This window comes from Sceloporus occidentalis, unplaced genomic scaffold (assembly GCF_023333645.1).
Source record: "Sceloporus occidentalis isolate IW3139 unplaced genomic scaffold, rSceOcc1.0.p SCAF_10, whole genome shotgun sequence".
In the NCBI taxonomy this organism is placed as follows: domain Eukaryota; kingdom Metazoa; phylum Chordata; class Lepidosauria; order Squamata; family Phrynosomatidae; genus Sceloporus; species Sceloporus occidentalis.
Window position 1 is genome coordinate 23,460,417 of NW_028316990.1, and position 17,817 is coordinate 23,478,233.

The window sequence follows — 17,817 nt, forward strand, 5'->3', positions numbered from 1 at the left end:
TTCATCATTCAAATAGGCACAATTTCAAACCAGTTAAAACCATTTAAAGTAATCCTGACCATAGCAATTGTGCAAATTGGATGAAATCAATTAGGCCCCTGAAGGCTTTTGGAAACAAACAGAATGCCAAAAACTGGTTTCATGGGCTTTATTTCCATAATAAGGGACTCAGACTCTTGAGACTTTGCCTACCTTCTCTTGTCTCCAAACTCCCTAAAACACCCCTTTTTCCAGCCAAAAATATTTTTTCTTAAATGTGTGCATGAAAAAGAGAGAGAATTTATGCTTCTGGATGCCTCCAGAAAAGGCAATTCACCAGAGACCTCAAAAAATGCCAATTTTTCCAAACAAGATTCACAACCACTTCTATACGCAAAGCGACATTGCACATCTGAGGAAGTGAGCTCAAGTCTACAAAAGCTTATGCTACCAGCTTCTTTCTTTCAGTCAGACTGCATCCTCACTGCAGAAACAATCCACTTTGGCACCACTTTATCTGCAATGGCTCAATGGTATGGGATTCTAGGAATGTTAGTTTTCTGAGACATTTAGCCTTCGCTGTCTGAGAGCTCTAGTGCCACAACAAACTACAAAATCCCAGGATTCCAAAGGACAGAGCCATGGCAGTTAAAGTGGTGTCAACCTGGATTACTTCTGCAGTGTGGATGCAGCCTTGGTGTCAAAGGCGCTACAAGATCCCTTTGCACACTGATTTTCCAGACTAACACGGCCATATCTTCGAATTCAGCCACTTCTGTAGCCCATGTTTTTGCCATTTGTATCAGCCTATGGTTCCCTCCAGAGGGTTCTGGGGGCAAAAATAAAATGCCCCCTGGACTCACACAGTTGCCCAGACGTACTTTCTTTGGCCCTATCACTTACGATCCTTCTGAAAGATCATGCGGCAGGAATTAACCAAGCTCAGAGTTCAGGCTTTTTGTGTGTGTGTTTGGAGGACCTGAGCTTGGCACAACCCCAGGCCTCCTGACCTGGTTTGCCACAAAGGACCGCTCTTTTACCCACCCTCCCCTCATCCGACATTATGGGATTATCTCCCACCATCCCCAATCTCCACCTGAGCTTCAGAACAACTTCAGTCCAAGCCCTGGCTTTGCGCATGCATCCAACACATCCTCTGTGCTCGCCGTCATCATTCGGTTAACACATGATTTCTTGGCATGGTGGGAAACCCTTGCCACTTTCTTGCTCCACACCAAACTGGACACTTTGTAGCACCCAGCCCAAGCAAAAAAACAAATGTGGACAATCCCAGAGGATTTTATCCCTTCCATCGTTGCTTCTTTTGAACGACTGCCAAAACTCTTTTTTGTTGGCTGGAGTGTTTTGGGAGCTTTTAAGCTCATGCCTCCACCAAAAAAAATGGAATTGTTCCAAACTCTGGACAAATGAGCCACCAAACGCCAAGCCTATAGAAAAGCAGAGATGTAGTCACACTGCACCGTTATAGCAGTTTGATCCCACTTTAACTGCTATGGCCCCACCATTTCCTATGAAATTCTGGGATTTTTGGATTCATGACAGTTCCCTGTTTATATGAACTTTTGGTTTAAGAGGGTGTGCTAGAAAATTCCAGTTTTTTCTCCCCAGAGTACAAATCCCAGATTCCAGAACAAAGGCTGAATATGTGGGATCAAGGTGGGATAACGCTGCAATGCGGACACAGCTCAAAATGAGAATAGTGAATCTGCAATGCCAAATCCCCACTGGAAACAAGGACACCCAAGAGACTCGGACAAAATACCAGCTGTAGGACCCTTTCCAAATGCTCTGAATTCACCTGGCAACTCAGCCTTTCCTTCCACAAACCACCTTGGGTCCACTCCAGGCAAAAGGTGGCATATAAGTACAATAAAGAAGTGAATTACCTTCCTCCCGCTTTCTGAACTCGAGCTGAGCTTGTGCCTCTTGAGGTTCCTGCTGCTGAGATCCGCTTGGGGTTTCCAGACCTCTCCGTTGTCACTGGCGGATGGCTTGACCGGGGAGACCTCTCCATCCACCACAATGCCGGTGCGGACCATCTCTTCGGTGCAGGTCAGTTGGTGGGTCCGGAGGTACTCATCCGTCTCTTTGTCCACCACCAGTAAACACGTCTCACTTTCGATGGCTTTGATGCGCTGCACCACCTGTGAAAGGAGAGAAGAGGAAAGGAGACCAAGACCATGAATGTGGGTTGCTAAAGCACAAAAACAATGTCTGCTGGGTGCCAACCAGGTGGAAGCAGCTTTGTTGTTATTGTGTGCCTTCAAGTCGTTTCCGACTTATGGCAAACAGATCATGGCATTTCCTTGGCAAGTTTCTTCCGAGGGGGTTTCCCATTGCCATCCTCTAAGGCTGAGAGAGTGTGACTTGCCCAAGGGTACCTAGTGGTTTTGAGCCAGGATTCAAACCCTGGTCTTTGCTCTTGGCCAAAATTCCTCCCACATCTTTGACCCTCTCTTTGCTGCCCTGTTTCTTCCTTTGTCCAGCCATCCTTTTCCTAACTGGAACCTGGAAAGCGATTTCTTAACATGCAGCAAGAGTTTGGAAAAACACTGCTTTTGGGGACTGCACCTCCCTGCATCCAGTGGCCATGCTGGATTCTGGAAGCTGTAGTCCCAAAATAGAAAATAACAATGCTAAGCGGTTTGAGCATTGGGCCAATATGACTCTGAAGACAAGGTTTCAGTTCCCAACTTGGCCACGAAAACCCACTGAGCGACTTTGGACAAGTCACACTCTCTCAGCCTCACAGGGCAGGCCTTGAACAATTCTTGACAAGAAAACCTCGTAATAGAGTTGTCTTAGGGTCACGATGGGTTGGTAACGACTTGAAGGCACACAACAACAAAACAACAACAACCACAACAACACCTCTGGATTCCAGATGTTGCGCTAAAGGAAAGATAGGACTAGTTTAGCTGGAACAGCCCATATCCAGCATGGATCAGCTGGCACTGAATTTTTATTTCTTATTTTCCTGTGTCGGTGTTTTGTTTTTTTTAAACCGTCATTGAAACTGATGTTATCTTCTTCTCTGCTTTTCAAATAAGATCAATTCAATCGCTGTAATTAGTAATTATGGTTTCATTGTGGATTGTTCTGATCATTGTTTCTTCAATGGATACCCACCCAGAGATAAGCGTCCGACTTCAGGGTGGAGTATAGCCCTTTTGAAAAGTTTTAAAAATAAATATTCTTGTTGGGAACATTTGAACGGGAAGTCCTTCGTTTTGGTATCATGCGTATAGATGTCACATAAAGCTTTATAATTCTGCCTTCCCTTTTCTCTTACATTGACAGGTCTTTGTAAAATTCATACACAGATAGGCATAAATACATATATATTCATGAAATATAAATAGCTACCAGATTGAGCTAAATATGACCCACACGGCACCATGATAAACACTGGTCATGTCAATGGAGGTGGTGAGTTTGCTCTTGGTCCAGGCCTTGGAGTTAGAGAGGAACCTCTTACCCTTTCCCTCCACCACTCCCTTCTCCTTCTGTGTCATGTCTTTTTAGATTGTAAGCCCGAGGGCAGGGAACCGTCTAACTAAAAAGATTGCATGTACAGCGCTGTGTAAATTTACAGCGCTTCATAAATAAAGGTTAATAATAATAATAAGATTTATTTATTTCATTCCTATGCCGCCTTTCCCCCAAGAAAGGGACCCAAGCTAAAACGTTATTAAAACATCACAATAAAAACGTGAGAGCCATTAAAATCATCTCATTAAAATAGTATAAAATAAAAAAGCATGCAAAAGTTAAAAACATAACTAAAACACACACCATATATATATATACACACACACGCACACACACATATATATATATAAACCCACCCTGTCCTGATTGTATCCACGCTGCAGAATTAAAAGATGAATCCCCACTGCAGAATTAAAGCAGTTTGACACCACTTTAACAGACATGACATGTTTTTGGCTAAGCAAATGCCTGGATAGCCATTCATGAATGCCTTTGCCCAGGGAAGAAGCTTTCTAAAGATTGCAATGTGTATTTTGTACATTTTGGAAAATGCAAAAAAATAAAAATAAATGCTCCATAAACATATTGCTGTTTTGTGGTTTTGGATATGTGAATACCTGAATAGCCGTTCCTTAATGCCTTTGCTTGATGAAGAAGCCAGTGGAGCTTCCAAAGCTTGCAATGTATGCATTTTGGAAAATGCACAAAATGCACCATAAAGGTATTGCTGATTTGTGGGTTTTGGATGTTATTGAACTTTGCTGCCTGGCCAGCACGGCTAACCATGGATATGTTTCCAGGCCTGACAGATGAGCCTGGAGGCTTCTGGGGGTTTCTCTGTTCTTTCTTTCTCAGGCCGAAGGCAAATGGCCGGCAGTGCCTTCATCCGTGGCTTCTTGCTGCAACAGCGACAGCTCAAGCACCGGAACGCCACCTGCTCCCTGTCAGATGCTCTTTGCAGCTCCATCAAGGGCAGTCAAGCTGGGCCCAAATTTCCCATAAGAAGGCCATACTCTACTGGAGAACTCCACCAGTGTGGAATTACAATGAAGAAGGGGTCACTATAACCTCCAGAATCCCCCAGCTAGCATGGACACTAGTCCGGTTTGCATACACTTGCACAGAACCAAGCATGGCCATACTTCAGTCTTGATTTAAATACACAGTTTACAAATGTTTCTTTTCAGGACTACAGTTCCCAGAATCCCTGAGCATGTCTGCTGTCTCATCTGGTTAAAGACACAGGCCTTGGGGGGATGGCAGCTCCCAGAATCTCCCAGCACATCTAGTCTGGTTTAAAGACATTTGCACAGACCTTGGAAAAGTCATTTGGGGGGGGATTACAACTCCCAGAATCCCCCAGCATGTCCAATGCCTAGTCTGGTTTAAAGACATTTGCACAGACCATAGAAAAGTTACTTTTAAGTGACTTCAGCTCCCAGTATCCCCCAACCAGCATGTTCACTGTTTTGTTGTTGTTGACCTTACATTATTGCAGCCTTACATCAAAGTTGACGTTACATTATTGCAGCCCTGTTTCGCAGTTTTCATCCCAAGATTTAGCCAGAGGTTTGTCTTTGCCTTTTTCTGAGGCTGAGAGAGTGTGACTTGCCCAAGGCTACCAATGGGTTTCTATGGCTGTGCAGAGATTCAAACCCTAGTCTCCCAGTATCCTAGTCCAATGCTCAAAATGCTGCACCTTATTGGCTCTTGGTCATTCTTTGGTCAGGTTTAAATATAATATCCACAGAGGATATGTTCCCAGACATAACAGATAATAATGAATCCTATATTTCTGGCGGATGTTGACCATAGAGTTGCACTGGAGGACCTCCAGATGTCTAAAGACGTGGTCCCTCTAGATATCTGGAGGTTTTCTAGCACAACTCTATGGTCACCTAAGTTGACCACAAAATTGCGCTGGAGGACTTCCAGATGCCTAGAGAGACATTCTCTCCCAGATATGGGTACATGAAACTGCAGTTCCGGACCCATGGATACTGGGGTCATACTATATATTTGCACAGAGTACCCCAAAGTAACACCCACAAACATTATTATTATTATTATTATTATTATTATTATTATTTTATTATATCCAGCCTTTCTCCCAACATAGGGACTCAAGACGGCGAACAAGTATAAAGCAATACAATTGAAAAACAGTACAAGGATATATATATATATATATATATATATATATATATATATATATATACAAAATTTTAAAAATAATTAAACAATTATTTTATGCCACACAACTTTACACCCCACAACTGGGGGGGCTGGGGGGGCTGGTGGCTCCCAGGCCAGTGGGACAATGAATCCGTCCCAGGTTTTGGCTAATCTTCATGTTGCTCTGAAAGATGCATTACAAAGATTCAGGACTTTGGATAGTTCCATTTCCAGTTTGGGATAAAGCCTGGCATGGATTAACCACCAAAGGCTATTGAAAAATGAAATTACTCACCCAGAGGATGTTCTTATTATGGTCAGCCTAGAAGCCTTTTCCATCTTAAAAGGGGAACAACCCTCCGCCAAAAGCTTCAGAATTAAGTAAAGCCTTCTTATCCACAGACTCAAGCATCCACGGCTTGAAAATATTGTTTTATATATATATCTCCAACCTGCATGATCTAGGCATTTGGGACCATAAGTCAAATCAATCCTGTGATTTTAATATTGTAATAATTTGATTCCTGTTTTAAGGTACCACTCTTCTATGTTTTTAATGGAATCATTCCTTTGATATCGTGAGCCACTCTGCTGCGTCCCAGTTCTGAGGAAACAGTGGGATACAAATAATAGTAGTAATAATAATAATAATAATAATAATAATAATTATTATTATTAATCAGCATTATCCTGCTAGCCAGGTCACCTGTGGCTGATGGGTATTGTAGTCCCCCAACACCTAGAGAAAAGGTGGCCAGGTTGGGAGAGGCTAGTTTTGGGGAACAAAGGTGGGAAATTTTGGGGGGTAGGCAAAGGTAGTAGAGGAAAACCAAGGGCATTTGGGTTGGCATGGGTGAAGATGTCAGAAGCGGACAGAGAATGGCGCATAAGGACAGGAAGGCAGGGAAGGGTGTTGCATTACATCCAGAAGATTAGGGAAGCCTGCCTCATAATCACCTTAAACCTGCTGCCTATCAGTTTTATTGGCTCATCCTAGATCTTGAGCCATCCTTTGCTTCTGAGTCATTTCTTCCCTCTCCTGTTTTCCTTCTTTCCCCAGCCAGAAGGGATATAGAAATCTTCACTTATTTCAGCCTTGCATGCAGAAACAAATAACATCAACCATCCCTCCACCCCTCGACGGCGCGTAAGAATACAAAAAAACTGTGTGCCACTTTCTACAACTATTTGCACTTCGGGATTTGGGTTGAAAACACTATTTGTGCATGCATTAAAAAATGCCCCCTTTTTCTGCCCAGAAAACTCGACCTTAAATCCCATTGTTATTCCTGTTGAGAGTAGACCTACTGACTCAGTGGGGTTTACCTAAGTGTCGAGTCACCATTTAAGCACTGACTTTTGAGGCTGCATCTGCACTGCGGAAATAATGCAGTTAGACACCGCTTTCACAGCCATGGCTCAATGCTGAGAGGTCCTAGTATTTGTAGGCCTCTCTGACAAAGGAGGCTAAATATTTCACATTACTACATATGTCTATGGAATTCTGGGATATGTAGTACTGGGAGTTATTTAGCCTCCCCAGAGCACTGCACCATGGCAGTTAAAGCAGTGTCAAACTGCATTATTTCTGCAGTGTACATGCAGCCAAGGACATCTTAAAAGATGGGGAAAGTGGGATGACTGAGGATTAGCTGGGAGTGTCCCAGTTGCAAAACTGGGGCAGTTGGAGGGTATGCAACCCTGGCAGGAGCCAAGAGGACCGTTTGGGCACATGCATGTTAATGCACTCATTTGAACCAGGATAAAACAAAAAGGATTGCAGGCAGTTAATCCTACACAATTCTTCTTATATGCATAAACAATCCCATTTACACACACAATGGCCAGAATCAATTCATGCTGATGCATTTTGGTTGCAGTTTTTTGCATGGGTGCACAGAAAGAGAAGGCGGACAAAACCTGCTGGCTCCCAGCAATGTATTTCTCCAAGCCCTGACACATATGTACATAAGTTCCCTTGCACACATGAGGCCCAAACAGACCCAAATAAAGCTGCTTCGGGTCACTTTGGAAATATGCTGTTTAAATGACAGATGCATCTTAAGAGGCCAGAAGCTGCGCCAAAGCTGCACCTTGGTCTTTATAATAATAATATAGATTTATTTCTAGCCTGCCCAATCACGAAGAATCTGGGCGGCTTACAACAATAAAACACATCAGGTTACAGTAAGACTGGGGGGGAAATCAAACCCTAAACCTATTCCTCCCCCATACCCAACATTAAAACAGAATTGAACAATGATGTTATAACATTAAAAACATTAAAAATATTAAAAACATGTAAAACATTCAATTAAAAAATAGACATAAAGATAGTCGGTGAAGAATAGGCAGATGAGGGGACAAATATCTCTACATCTGGGGAGGGTAACTAAGTTGGAAAGGCCTGCCGGAAGAGATCCGTCTTGAGTGCTTTGTTAAAGGCTGTCAGAGTGGGAATGTGACGGATCTCCTCCGGCCGGTCATTCCATAGTTTTGGAGCAGAAAAGGCCCTCTGGGAGACTGATGTTAGCCTAGATCTTTTTGGCTGTAGTAGATTTCTTCCCGAGGACCTTAGTGTGCGGGGCGGACAATAGGGAAGAAGGCGTTCCCTCAAGTACTCTGGGCCCAAGCCATGTAGGGCTTTAAAGGTAATCACCAACACCTTGTACTTTGCCCGGAAACTAATAGGCAGCCAGTGCAGGGACTTCAAGACCGGTGTTACATGGTCATTCCTAGAAGTCCCCGTGATCAATCTGGCTGCCATATTTTGTACCAATTGAAGTTTCCGAACTTGGCACAAGGATAGCCCCATGTAGAGCGCATTGCAGAAGTCCAATCGAGAGGTGACCAGTGCATCTACTACTGTTTCCAGGTCCCTCGGCTCCAGGAAGGGGCGCAGTTGGCGTATCAGACGAAGCTGATAGCAGGCGCTCCTGACTGTCGCATCCACCTGAGCTGTCAGTTGGAGCGATGAGTCAAGGAACATCCCCCAAACTGCAGACCGAATCCTTCAGGGGAAGTGTGATCTCATCCAGAACTGGCTGACACAAGTCCATTCCTGGATTCGGGGTTCCTATAGCAAGTACCTCCATCTTACCTGGCTTCAGCTTGAGTCGGTTTTTCCTCATCCAGTCCATTACCGCCCCAAGACATTCAGAGAAGAGATGCCATCCTTAGTCACTGCTTCAGTCCAAGACATAGCGAAGTATATTTGGGTGTCATCAGTGTACTGATAACACCCCGCTCCATGTCTCCGGATGATCTCACCCAGTGGCTTCATGTATATGTTAAATAGCATTGGGGACAGAATCGCTCCTTTTGGGACACCCGATTTGAGCTCCCTCTTGGCCAAACAACTGTCCCCAAGCGACACCATCTGGAACCTGCCCGAGAGGTAGGACCAGAACCACTGCAATGCAGTGCCTCCAAAACCCAACTCTCTCAGTCACTCCAGAAGGATACCATGGTCGATGGTATCAAAGGCTGCTGAGAGGTCCAAGAGCACCAACAGGGTCGCACTTCCCGTCAATGCCCAGACGGAGATCATCGACTAAGGCGACCATGGCTGTCTCCACTCCGTATCCCGCCCTGAATCTGGTTTGAAATGGATCCAGAACATCTGTTTCTTCCAAGACTGCTTGTAGTTGATTGGCAACCGCTCTCTCGATCACCTTGCTCAGGAATGGTAGTAGTGAGACTGGTCTATAGTTATTTCTATCCAGGGGGTCCTTTAGGACTGGAGCATGGATTTGGCATGGCTTCTGGCCTCTTAGGATGCATGCATCATTCAAATAGCATACTTCCAAAGTGACCCGAAGCAGCTATATTTTGGCCTGTCTGTTCAGGCCCATGGTTACATTTTTATTTTTGGGGGATGTTCAGTTCTATTCTGCATTGAGTTAACAGTTGTATCAATGGAGTGACATTCCTATAACCGTTTCCCTGAATCCATGAGATTTGGCCCATATTCACTCACCCCATTCAACAATACTTCTTTGCTGTGGCATCCTGGTAGTGCAACAACCTCCCCATGGAGGCCCGATGGGCACCGTCATTGCTGTGGTTCAGCCTCCCAGGGTTTTGTTTTTTTTTTTGGGGGGGGGGGGTATTGGTTTTACTAAAACCCTTGCATGCCCAATGGTTTCTACTCTCCCTTTCCAAACTTCTTAAATTGTTCAATACTTTTTAAAAACCTATACGGTCATCCAGAACATTTCATGCTCTGTTCTAAACTGTCAGACCGGTTTTTATGGTGCACCGCCCAGAGCTCTCCAGAGAGAGAGAGAGAGGTCAGGATATAAATATTTTAATAAGAAAATAATCAATAAATAAATAACCCACACAGGAGCCCAGCCATGCAGTTGCACATATGCTTGGAAGATGCGTAACCTGTTTTGTAAGTGCCTTCAGGATCCCACTTGATCCCCAGGGATTGCAGAAACAGAGACACAGCGCATGGTTTCCCTTTGCGCACAGGGACCACACTGGCAAGTAAACACTGGCAGGTAGGCCACAGGTGTACAGTGTCAGCATTCAGCTGGAAAGTGTTGTAGCGCAACTACCCTGAAAGTCCATGCGTTTCGATTTACACAAGTAATGGCCTTTCGTTGTTACCCAACTTTCTCTTCTTGTTGTTGTTGTGTGCCTCCAAGTCGCTTCCAACTTATGGCAACCCTAAGGTGAGCCTGACACTAGGTTTCCTTTGCAATATTTGTTCAGAGAGGGTCTTGCCTTTGCCTCCTCCCGCTGAGGCTGAGAGAGTGTGCAATAAGTAAATGCAATAAATAAATGTTGGCAACCAGGGAAGGGAAAGGTATCAGAACGACTTTATAGTAACTCATAGAGGAAATCTTCTTGTGGTGTGCCTTCAAGTCATTTCCAACTTATGGCAACCTGCCATAAGGTTGGTGGCTGCCATATGGTGAACCTGTCATGAGGCTGAGAGTGCATGATTCACCTAAGGTTATTCAGCGGGTCTCCATGGCTGAGCAAGGATTCCAAACCAAGTCTCCCAGAGTCCAACAAACTTCCCCTTGTCCACCAAGATGGGGACTCTTTCTCATCTTCCCAACATAGGAGGGTGGCACAGGAGCAAGAGAATGGCTTCTTGTGAAGATTTCAGGGCAGACTTTTGGGGGTTTTGAAAATGTATTGAGGGTGGCCTTGGGCAAGTCATATTCTCTCAGCCTCGGAGCAAGGCCATGGCAAACCCACCCAGAAGAATGATCTCTCACAAAACTATAATGGTTGCCATAAGCCAAAGGTGACTTGAAAGTCTTAAGGGATGCAGGGGTGCTTTTGTATTTTAATTGGGGGAGGAATCCATCCCAATTGCTAGCCCCACTCTTTCCCAAACGCTGTTGTTTCCCCAAAAAATCAATTGCAATTCCTAGCAGTAGTTTTCCCCAGACATCCCCAGCTCCCTCCCTTCCTTCCTTCCTTCCTGAAACACAGCAATGACAACCGCTGCCTGCAGTGCTGCAGTTTTGCCAATCTCAGCAGAAATGGCAATGTCCAGATCCCCAAACATAAGTAACGCAGGACTTAGTTGCAAAGGGAGACATAGCGGCACCCGGTTTGGCAAACCCGGCCCTTCCATCAAACATGGGAGACCTTTGGCCCTGGCCAGTGGCTGGCCAGCTTGCAAAACCTGCTCAAAGACAAAGAAAGTCTTGCTGGACCAGAGCAAGTATGGGCCTTGATGAACATCCCAGATTTGTTCTGGGTTTGGAAGCTAAGCAGGGCTGGGCCAGGTTGGCCCTTGGATGGGAGACCTCCTTGGAGGGCATAAACCAGGGCTCTCCAGGTAGGGCTGGGTGCAAATCCAATCTGGATCCTGGAAGAGGGCAATGCCTGCCGGTCAGAGATGGCAGTCCAGGGAGGACCAACGTATAAGGGCAGGTTTCCTCCGCTTTGGGGAGATAAGCAGGAAAGGAGCCAGCCTGGGTCCCTGGAGGGCAGCTGGGCCCAAGAGCCTGGCTAGGGAAGGAATCTATTAGAAAACCTGCATTTCTGGGGGGGGCTTTGGAGCAGGGCAGAGAGAAGGCAAGGCAGCTTCTCTGGAGGCTGTTTGTAAGCAGAGTCTATCTGGGGTGCTTTCATAGAATCCTAGAGTTGGAAGAGACCCCCCAAAGGGCCACCCAGTCCAACCCCCTTCTTCTGCCATGCAGGAACTCCCCCTCAAAGCATCCCTGACAGATGGCCATCCAGCCTCTGCTTAAAGACCTCCAAAGAAGAGACTCCATCTTATCCAAGGCATTAAATTCCACTGTCAAACAGCTTTTACCATCAGGAGGTCCTTCCTAATGTTGAGCTGGAATCTCTTTTCCTGGAGCTTGCATCCCTTGCTCTGCCTCCAATTCCCTTCCTCAACAGGAACAGGGCTCTCCTATCCCCTCTTATATAGCCTCCTCTTCTCCAGGCTAAACCTCCCCAGCATCTCCCGAAGTCTCTCCTCAGAGGGCTCCATGGTTCCCAGACCCTTCCCCATTTGGGCCAGTTTCTCCACATCCTTTCGGAGTGCTTTTGCCCAGAGCTGGACCCAGCCTTATTCCAGGGGGGGCGGGGGGGGCTCTGAGCTCTAGCACTCCCCTCCCTCCAGACCCTGCCAGGGCTCCTTTCTCTCCAGGCAGCCCAGGATCGCCCTTCTCTTGTGCAGCCAGAGGCCTCCCATTGCCTTTTTGCTTCCCAAGGGAGACTAGAGGGGCCTGGTCCTTCCCTGGGTCCAGACTGGGATCGCATTGGCCTTTTCAGCTGCCGCCTCCTAAGAGGGTCGATGGCTCCTTTGGCTTCTTCCTGAGTGGCCCAAGGGGGCCTTTGTGGGGGCTTTGTGGGGGCTTTGTGGGGGGCCTTTGTGGGGGCCTTTGTGGGGGGCCTTTGTGGGGGCCTTTGTGGAGGGCTTTGTGGGGGGCCTTTGTGGGGGGCTTTGGGGGGCCTTTGTGGGGGCCTTTGTGGGGGGCTTTGTGGGGCCTTTGTGGGGGCTTTGTGGGGGCCTTTGTGGGGGCCTTTGTGGAGGGCTTTGTGGGGGGCCTTTGTGGGGCCTTTGTGGGGGGCTTTGGGGGGCCTTTGTGGGGGCCTTTGTGGGGGGCTTTGGGGGGGGCTTTGTGGGGCCTTTGTGGGGGCTTTGTGGGGGCCTTTGTGGGGGCCTTTGTGGGGCCTTTGTGGGGGGCTTTGTGGGGGCCTTGGGGAGCCTTTGGGAGGAGCCTTGTGGGGGCCTTGTGGGAGCCTTTGGGGTCCCTTCCGACTCGGGGCTCCTCTGCCTTCCTGCAGGGCAGAAGGGGGGCTTGGACTCCATGGCCCCGGTGTCCCTCCCAACCCCACAACCCTCCAGACTCCTGCAGGGCAGGAGAAGGGGGTCTGGAGCAGAAGACCCTCGGCGCCCTTCTGCCTGGGGGATTGAGGGCGGGGGTCCTGCTGACCTGGTGGTGGGTCTCCTTCTCGACGTTGCGGCCGTTGACCTGGACCAGGCGATCCCCGGCGCGGAGGCCGGCCTCTTCTGCCGGGGAGCCGGGCTCGACTTTGCGGATGAACTGGCCGCTCTTGCCCTTCTCGCCGTGGAGGTGGAAGCCGTAGCCCTGCGCCCCGCGGCGGATCCGGCACAGGCGGGGGACCGGGCAGGAGCCGGAGAAGGGCCCCGGCGGAGAGGCGCCCTCCTGCTCCTTGGCCATGGCCCCGGAGAGCGATCAGGGCACGCCGCCCAGAGGCAGCCCGCCCCGGGAAGAAGGGCACTCCTCCTCCTCGGCCGGCAAGCAGAGCAGCAGCATCGCCCCCGCAGCCCCCGCAGCCCCAGTCGCCAGCCCAGAAGCCGCCTCCCGCCCTCCCTCCCTCCCTTCTCCCCTCCAGAGGTGGAGCCAAGAGGAGGGAGGCCAGGCAGCGCCCTCCCCCTTCCTTCTCTTCTTCCCCTGCCTCCTTTCTTCCCTTCTTCCTTTCCTCCTTGCCTCCCCTCCCTCCCTTCCTTTTACCTTCTTTCTTCCCTTCCTCCCTCCTTCCCACCTACCCTTCCTTCTCCCTTCCTTCCTTCCTTCCTTCCTTCCTTCTCTTCTCTTCTCCCCTTTCCTTTCTTCCACTCCTCCCTCCCTTCCTCCTTCCCTCCTTCCTTCTCCTCCACTTTCTTGGGGGGCATTTAGCTTACACACTTTGTAAACCACTGAGAGAGTGCTTAAGTGCACAGAAATGGACTTGCCATATTGCTATTCTTCCCTCCTTCCCTTCCATCTTCTCTCCCTTCCTTCCTTCCTTCCTTCCTTCCTTCCTTCCTTCCTTCCTTCCTTCCTTCTTCCCCTTCTCTTCTTCCCTTCTTCCCATCCCTCCCTCTTTCCTCCAGAAACTCCTACTCTTAAGGGTACATCTCTTGTTCTTACACACCTTCCTTCCCAACTTTGGCAACCCTAACCCTAACCCTATCCTTGGATTTTTCTTGGCAAGATCCCTTCAGAGGAGGTCTGCCCTTGCCTTCCCCCAAGGAGGCCGAGAGAGTGTGACTTTGCCCAAGGCCACCCAGTGGGTTTCATGGCCAAGCTGGGATCCGATCCCTGGTCTCCAGGGTCCTAGTCCAACTCTCAAACCACTGCGCCACACTGCCTTCCTACTGAACATCAAGGCAGCCAGCAGAATGCCCCTGGAGGGTCTGCATAAACCCAAGGAGGAGGCAACGCACAGGTCAAGAGTAGTAGCCCCCCTACTGTCCCTTGGACCAAGGCCTGGCCTTTGGAGGGAGATTGCAGCCCAGGAAGCAGAAGGAGGGAGGCCAGCAACGGAAGGGAGCCCCAGCAGCTGCTGAATAGCAAAGTTAGGCTCATCCCAGCCATTCCCCATCGCTAAAGACTGCAGCTCTCTGGGAAGATGGGGGCCAGGGGTTCCTCATTGTGGGCCACAGACACTGCCAGGATCCTCTGGGCTTTCTTCTTTGGACTTGCTCTCTTTAAACCAGACTTGGACCAGACATAACTCTTCCATCTTTTCCAGTGGATCCACGCCAGCGGATTTCCACGGCTGAGCAAGGAACCAAACCCTGGTCCCCAGAGTCCGAGTCCAACCCTCCCACCATTCCCCCACATTGGCTCTAGTTTGGAATTATTAGGAAATTATTTATTTGGGGAAATAAATATAAGACATATATAAATACGTTTTAATCAAGACTTGAGGAAACCTGACCAAAAAATACCCCGGAGGGATGGCAAATCTTCACCAAATCGCTACCAAAATACCAAATGGAGGACTTGTTCCGCACAAACTTCGCAGGCTTCTTGAGCTTCCAAGGAAGGGATGAATGGCTCTGGGCCCAAAGCTGTTGTTGGGCTTGTAGCCCTTCATATTTCTGTATGTGTGTGTGTGTGTGGTGAATTATTGTGTCTATTGGACTTTGACACAGAACTAGCAGGTCCTCCATCTTGAGGCAACCTGGAATGTTGGTTCAGGTGCGAAGGTGTTGAAAAACCCACTTTTGCTCCTCTGGCAACAGTCACAGAAAGGGCTCGCTGCGGGGAACATTGCGCTTTTGTTCCCAAAATGGAAAGGAATGGCATAAAATTAAGGCTTTTGGAGAGAGTCCCCTGCCGTTCTGCATTTTCAAACACCGAGCGGCTTTTGATTCCAGGAAAAATGCACATTGGTCTCATTTCAGAGGTGGAAAGAGCTGCCTTTTTGCAGGTGCTTTAAAACCCACCCACCTTCTTAGTTATGAAGGATTTGGAAGCTGCAAAGGTTGTCCCTTGCTGTGGCAGAATGGCAGAGGTGTGCTTGGAAATACATTTCAGAGCAATTGTGGTGTGGGCTCTCCTTTTCCCATTGCCATTACAGCGCAAGGGCACATCATGTGTGCCTTTCTGTGCCTTCGGGTCACCTGTCAGCTTATGGCGACCTCCTGGGTTTCCTAGGGTTTTCTTTGGCAAGGAAGACTCGGGTGGCATAGAGGAGCTTATCAATATTTGTATTGGAAGGATATATAGGATCAAAATCTGGATAGGAACTGTGGGCTTTCTTTAGGTATGCCTTCAAGCTGCCTGTTGACTGATGGTCACCCAGGGATTTTGGAGGGTTTTCTTAGGCAAGGAAGAGGTTTTCGCAGTTCTTTCCTCTGAAATATTTCCAACAGCATTTAGTATTCCTTGGCGGTCTCCCATCTAAGGACTAACCAAGGCTAACCTTTCATAGCTTCCAAAATGAGATGGATTCTGGTGCTTTTAGGGTATTTAGGCCCTGGGCTATATTGGGTGAGAGCTAGCATGGCACAGTGTTGGACTATGACTTTGGAGATGAGGCTTCAAATCCTGGCTCTGCCATGAAAGCCGCTGGGTTGACTTTGAGCAAGTCGCACTCTCTTAGCTTCAGGCTGAGGCAATGGCAACCCTCCTCTGAACAAACCTTGCCAAGAAAACCCTGTGACAGGTTCACCTTAGGGTTGCCATAAGTCAGAAATGACTCCAAGGCACATAAGAACAACAAAGGCTTCTGAAGCATAGCAGAATCGATGCAATGCTGCCATCTGCTGATACAAACTCACTAAATTTATGTCTGAAGCTGCACAATATCCCATTGGTTGTCTCCTTGCAACTCTGGGGCAGTCCCCAGAAATGCAAATTAAAAGCCACCTGTTCAGCTGGTCCTAATAATTCAAAGACATAGCTGTGTTAGTCTGGAAAATCAGTCTGCAAAAGGATCTTACAGCACCTTTGAGACTGATGCAAGAATGCATCCTCAGATGTATTCTTGCGTCAGTCTCAAAGGTGTTGCAAGATCCCTTTGCAAACTGATTTTCAAGTCTACAAAAGCTCATGCTACCAGCTTCTTTCTTTCAATTAGTCTTAAGGCACTCCCATCATCCCCAGTCCCAGCATGGCTGATGGTGAGGAATAATGGGAGTTGTACTCCAAAGCATCCGGAAGGTATAAGTTTAGGGAGGCCTGCAGCATAAAACCAAATCTGTGGTCATCCCCTCCATGAATCCAAGCATGGCCAATAGGTGGCACTCCTATCTTTCCATGAGGTTGTGTGTTTGTGGTTTGTTGTAGTGTGCCTTCAAGTCATTTCCGACTTACGGCAGCCCTAAAGCGAATCTATCCTGGGGTATTCTTGGCAAGATTTGTTCCAAGGAGGTTTGCCATTGCCTTTCTCAGAGGCTGAGAGAGTGTGCCTTGCCCAAAGTCAACCAGTGGGTTTCATGGCGGAGCTGGGAATCGAATCCTGTTCTCCAGAGTCATAGTCCAACACCCAAAGTACTATGCCATGCGTTTATATGCACCTTCAAGTCGCCAGTCAACATATGGAGACTCTATGGATTTCACAAAGTTTTTTTAGGCAAGGAACACTCAGAGGTGGTTTTGCCAGTTCATTCGTCTGCAATATCACCTAAGATTCATTGGCAGTCTCCCATCCAACTAGAGTTGACCCTGCTTAGCTTCAGACAGGATCTGGTGCCATTAGGGTATTTAGACATGTGTGTCTATGCACCTTCAAGTCCCCTTTAGACCTATGGTGACAAGAAGGAAGGTGGCGACACCTTTTTGGAACAGTAGCAGCAGGCAATGATGCTGGTGGCCAAAGAGACTTCCTTTGGAGAGGGACCCTGGAGTGAGTTGGGTCTTTGCTACCAGGCAGATGGGGTTTAGAGTCCTTCTTTGGCCAAGTGGGAATAACTGTCCAGTGGAAGCCGAAGATATGACACCAAATTTCCCTCTGCTACTAGCCTGCTTGCATGTTTCCCCAGCTTTGGATGTCAGGAGATGGTTCACGCTGGCACACAATGGCCTCCATCCTCTTTCAGCTACTTAGTTCATGAAATACAACACAATCCACCAAAGAGCAATACAGTTGGCCCTCCGCATCCACAGATTCCTTATCCACGGATTCAGCCATCCAGGGCTTGGAAATATTAAGGAAAAACAAATGCAAAAAGCAAACCTTGATTTTGCCATTTTATATAAGGGACACCATTTTATTAACCCGTTGTATTCAATGGGGCTTGAGCATTCATGAATTATGTTATCTGAGGGTCCTGGAACCAAACCCAACAGACTCCTAGGTACCTTTAATGGCAGACCAAAAGTCACAAAAGACATGTTGCAAGCTTTCAAAGTTTCATGGCTTCTTCATTGGGCAAAGATGTATAAAAGCAAACCTGAGAATTTTGCATAGCTACAATGCCATAGC

At 47.7% G+C, this 17,817-nt stretch overlaps 1 protein-coding gene across 2 annotated transcripts in view; it reads right to left on the bottom strand.

The window, feature by feature from the left end:
- Window positions 1-13,436, bottom strand: part of LOC149306195 (Na(+)/H(+) exchange regulatory cofactor NHE-RF2-like) — a 55,526-nt gene extending 42,090 nt beyond the window's left edge. The window contains exons 1-2 of one of the 2 annotated variants that reach the window (XM_089540505.1): window positions 13,089-13,436; window positions 1,887-2,144 (exon numbers count right to left, since the gene is read on the bottom strand). In XM_089540505.1, coding sequence (XP_089396631.1) covers window positions 1,887-2,144; window positions 13,089-13,337 — 507 coding nt within the window. In that variant the 5' untranslated portion in view covers window positions 13,338-13,436. The remainder of the gene's footprint in view (window positions 1-1,886; window positions 2,145-13,088) is intronic. The other variant, XM_089540504.1, reaches the window with a different exon arrangement.
- Window positions 13,437-17,817: the final 4,381 nt, after the last annotated feature.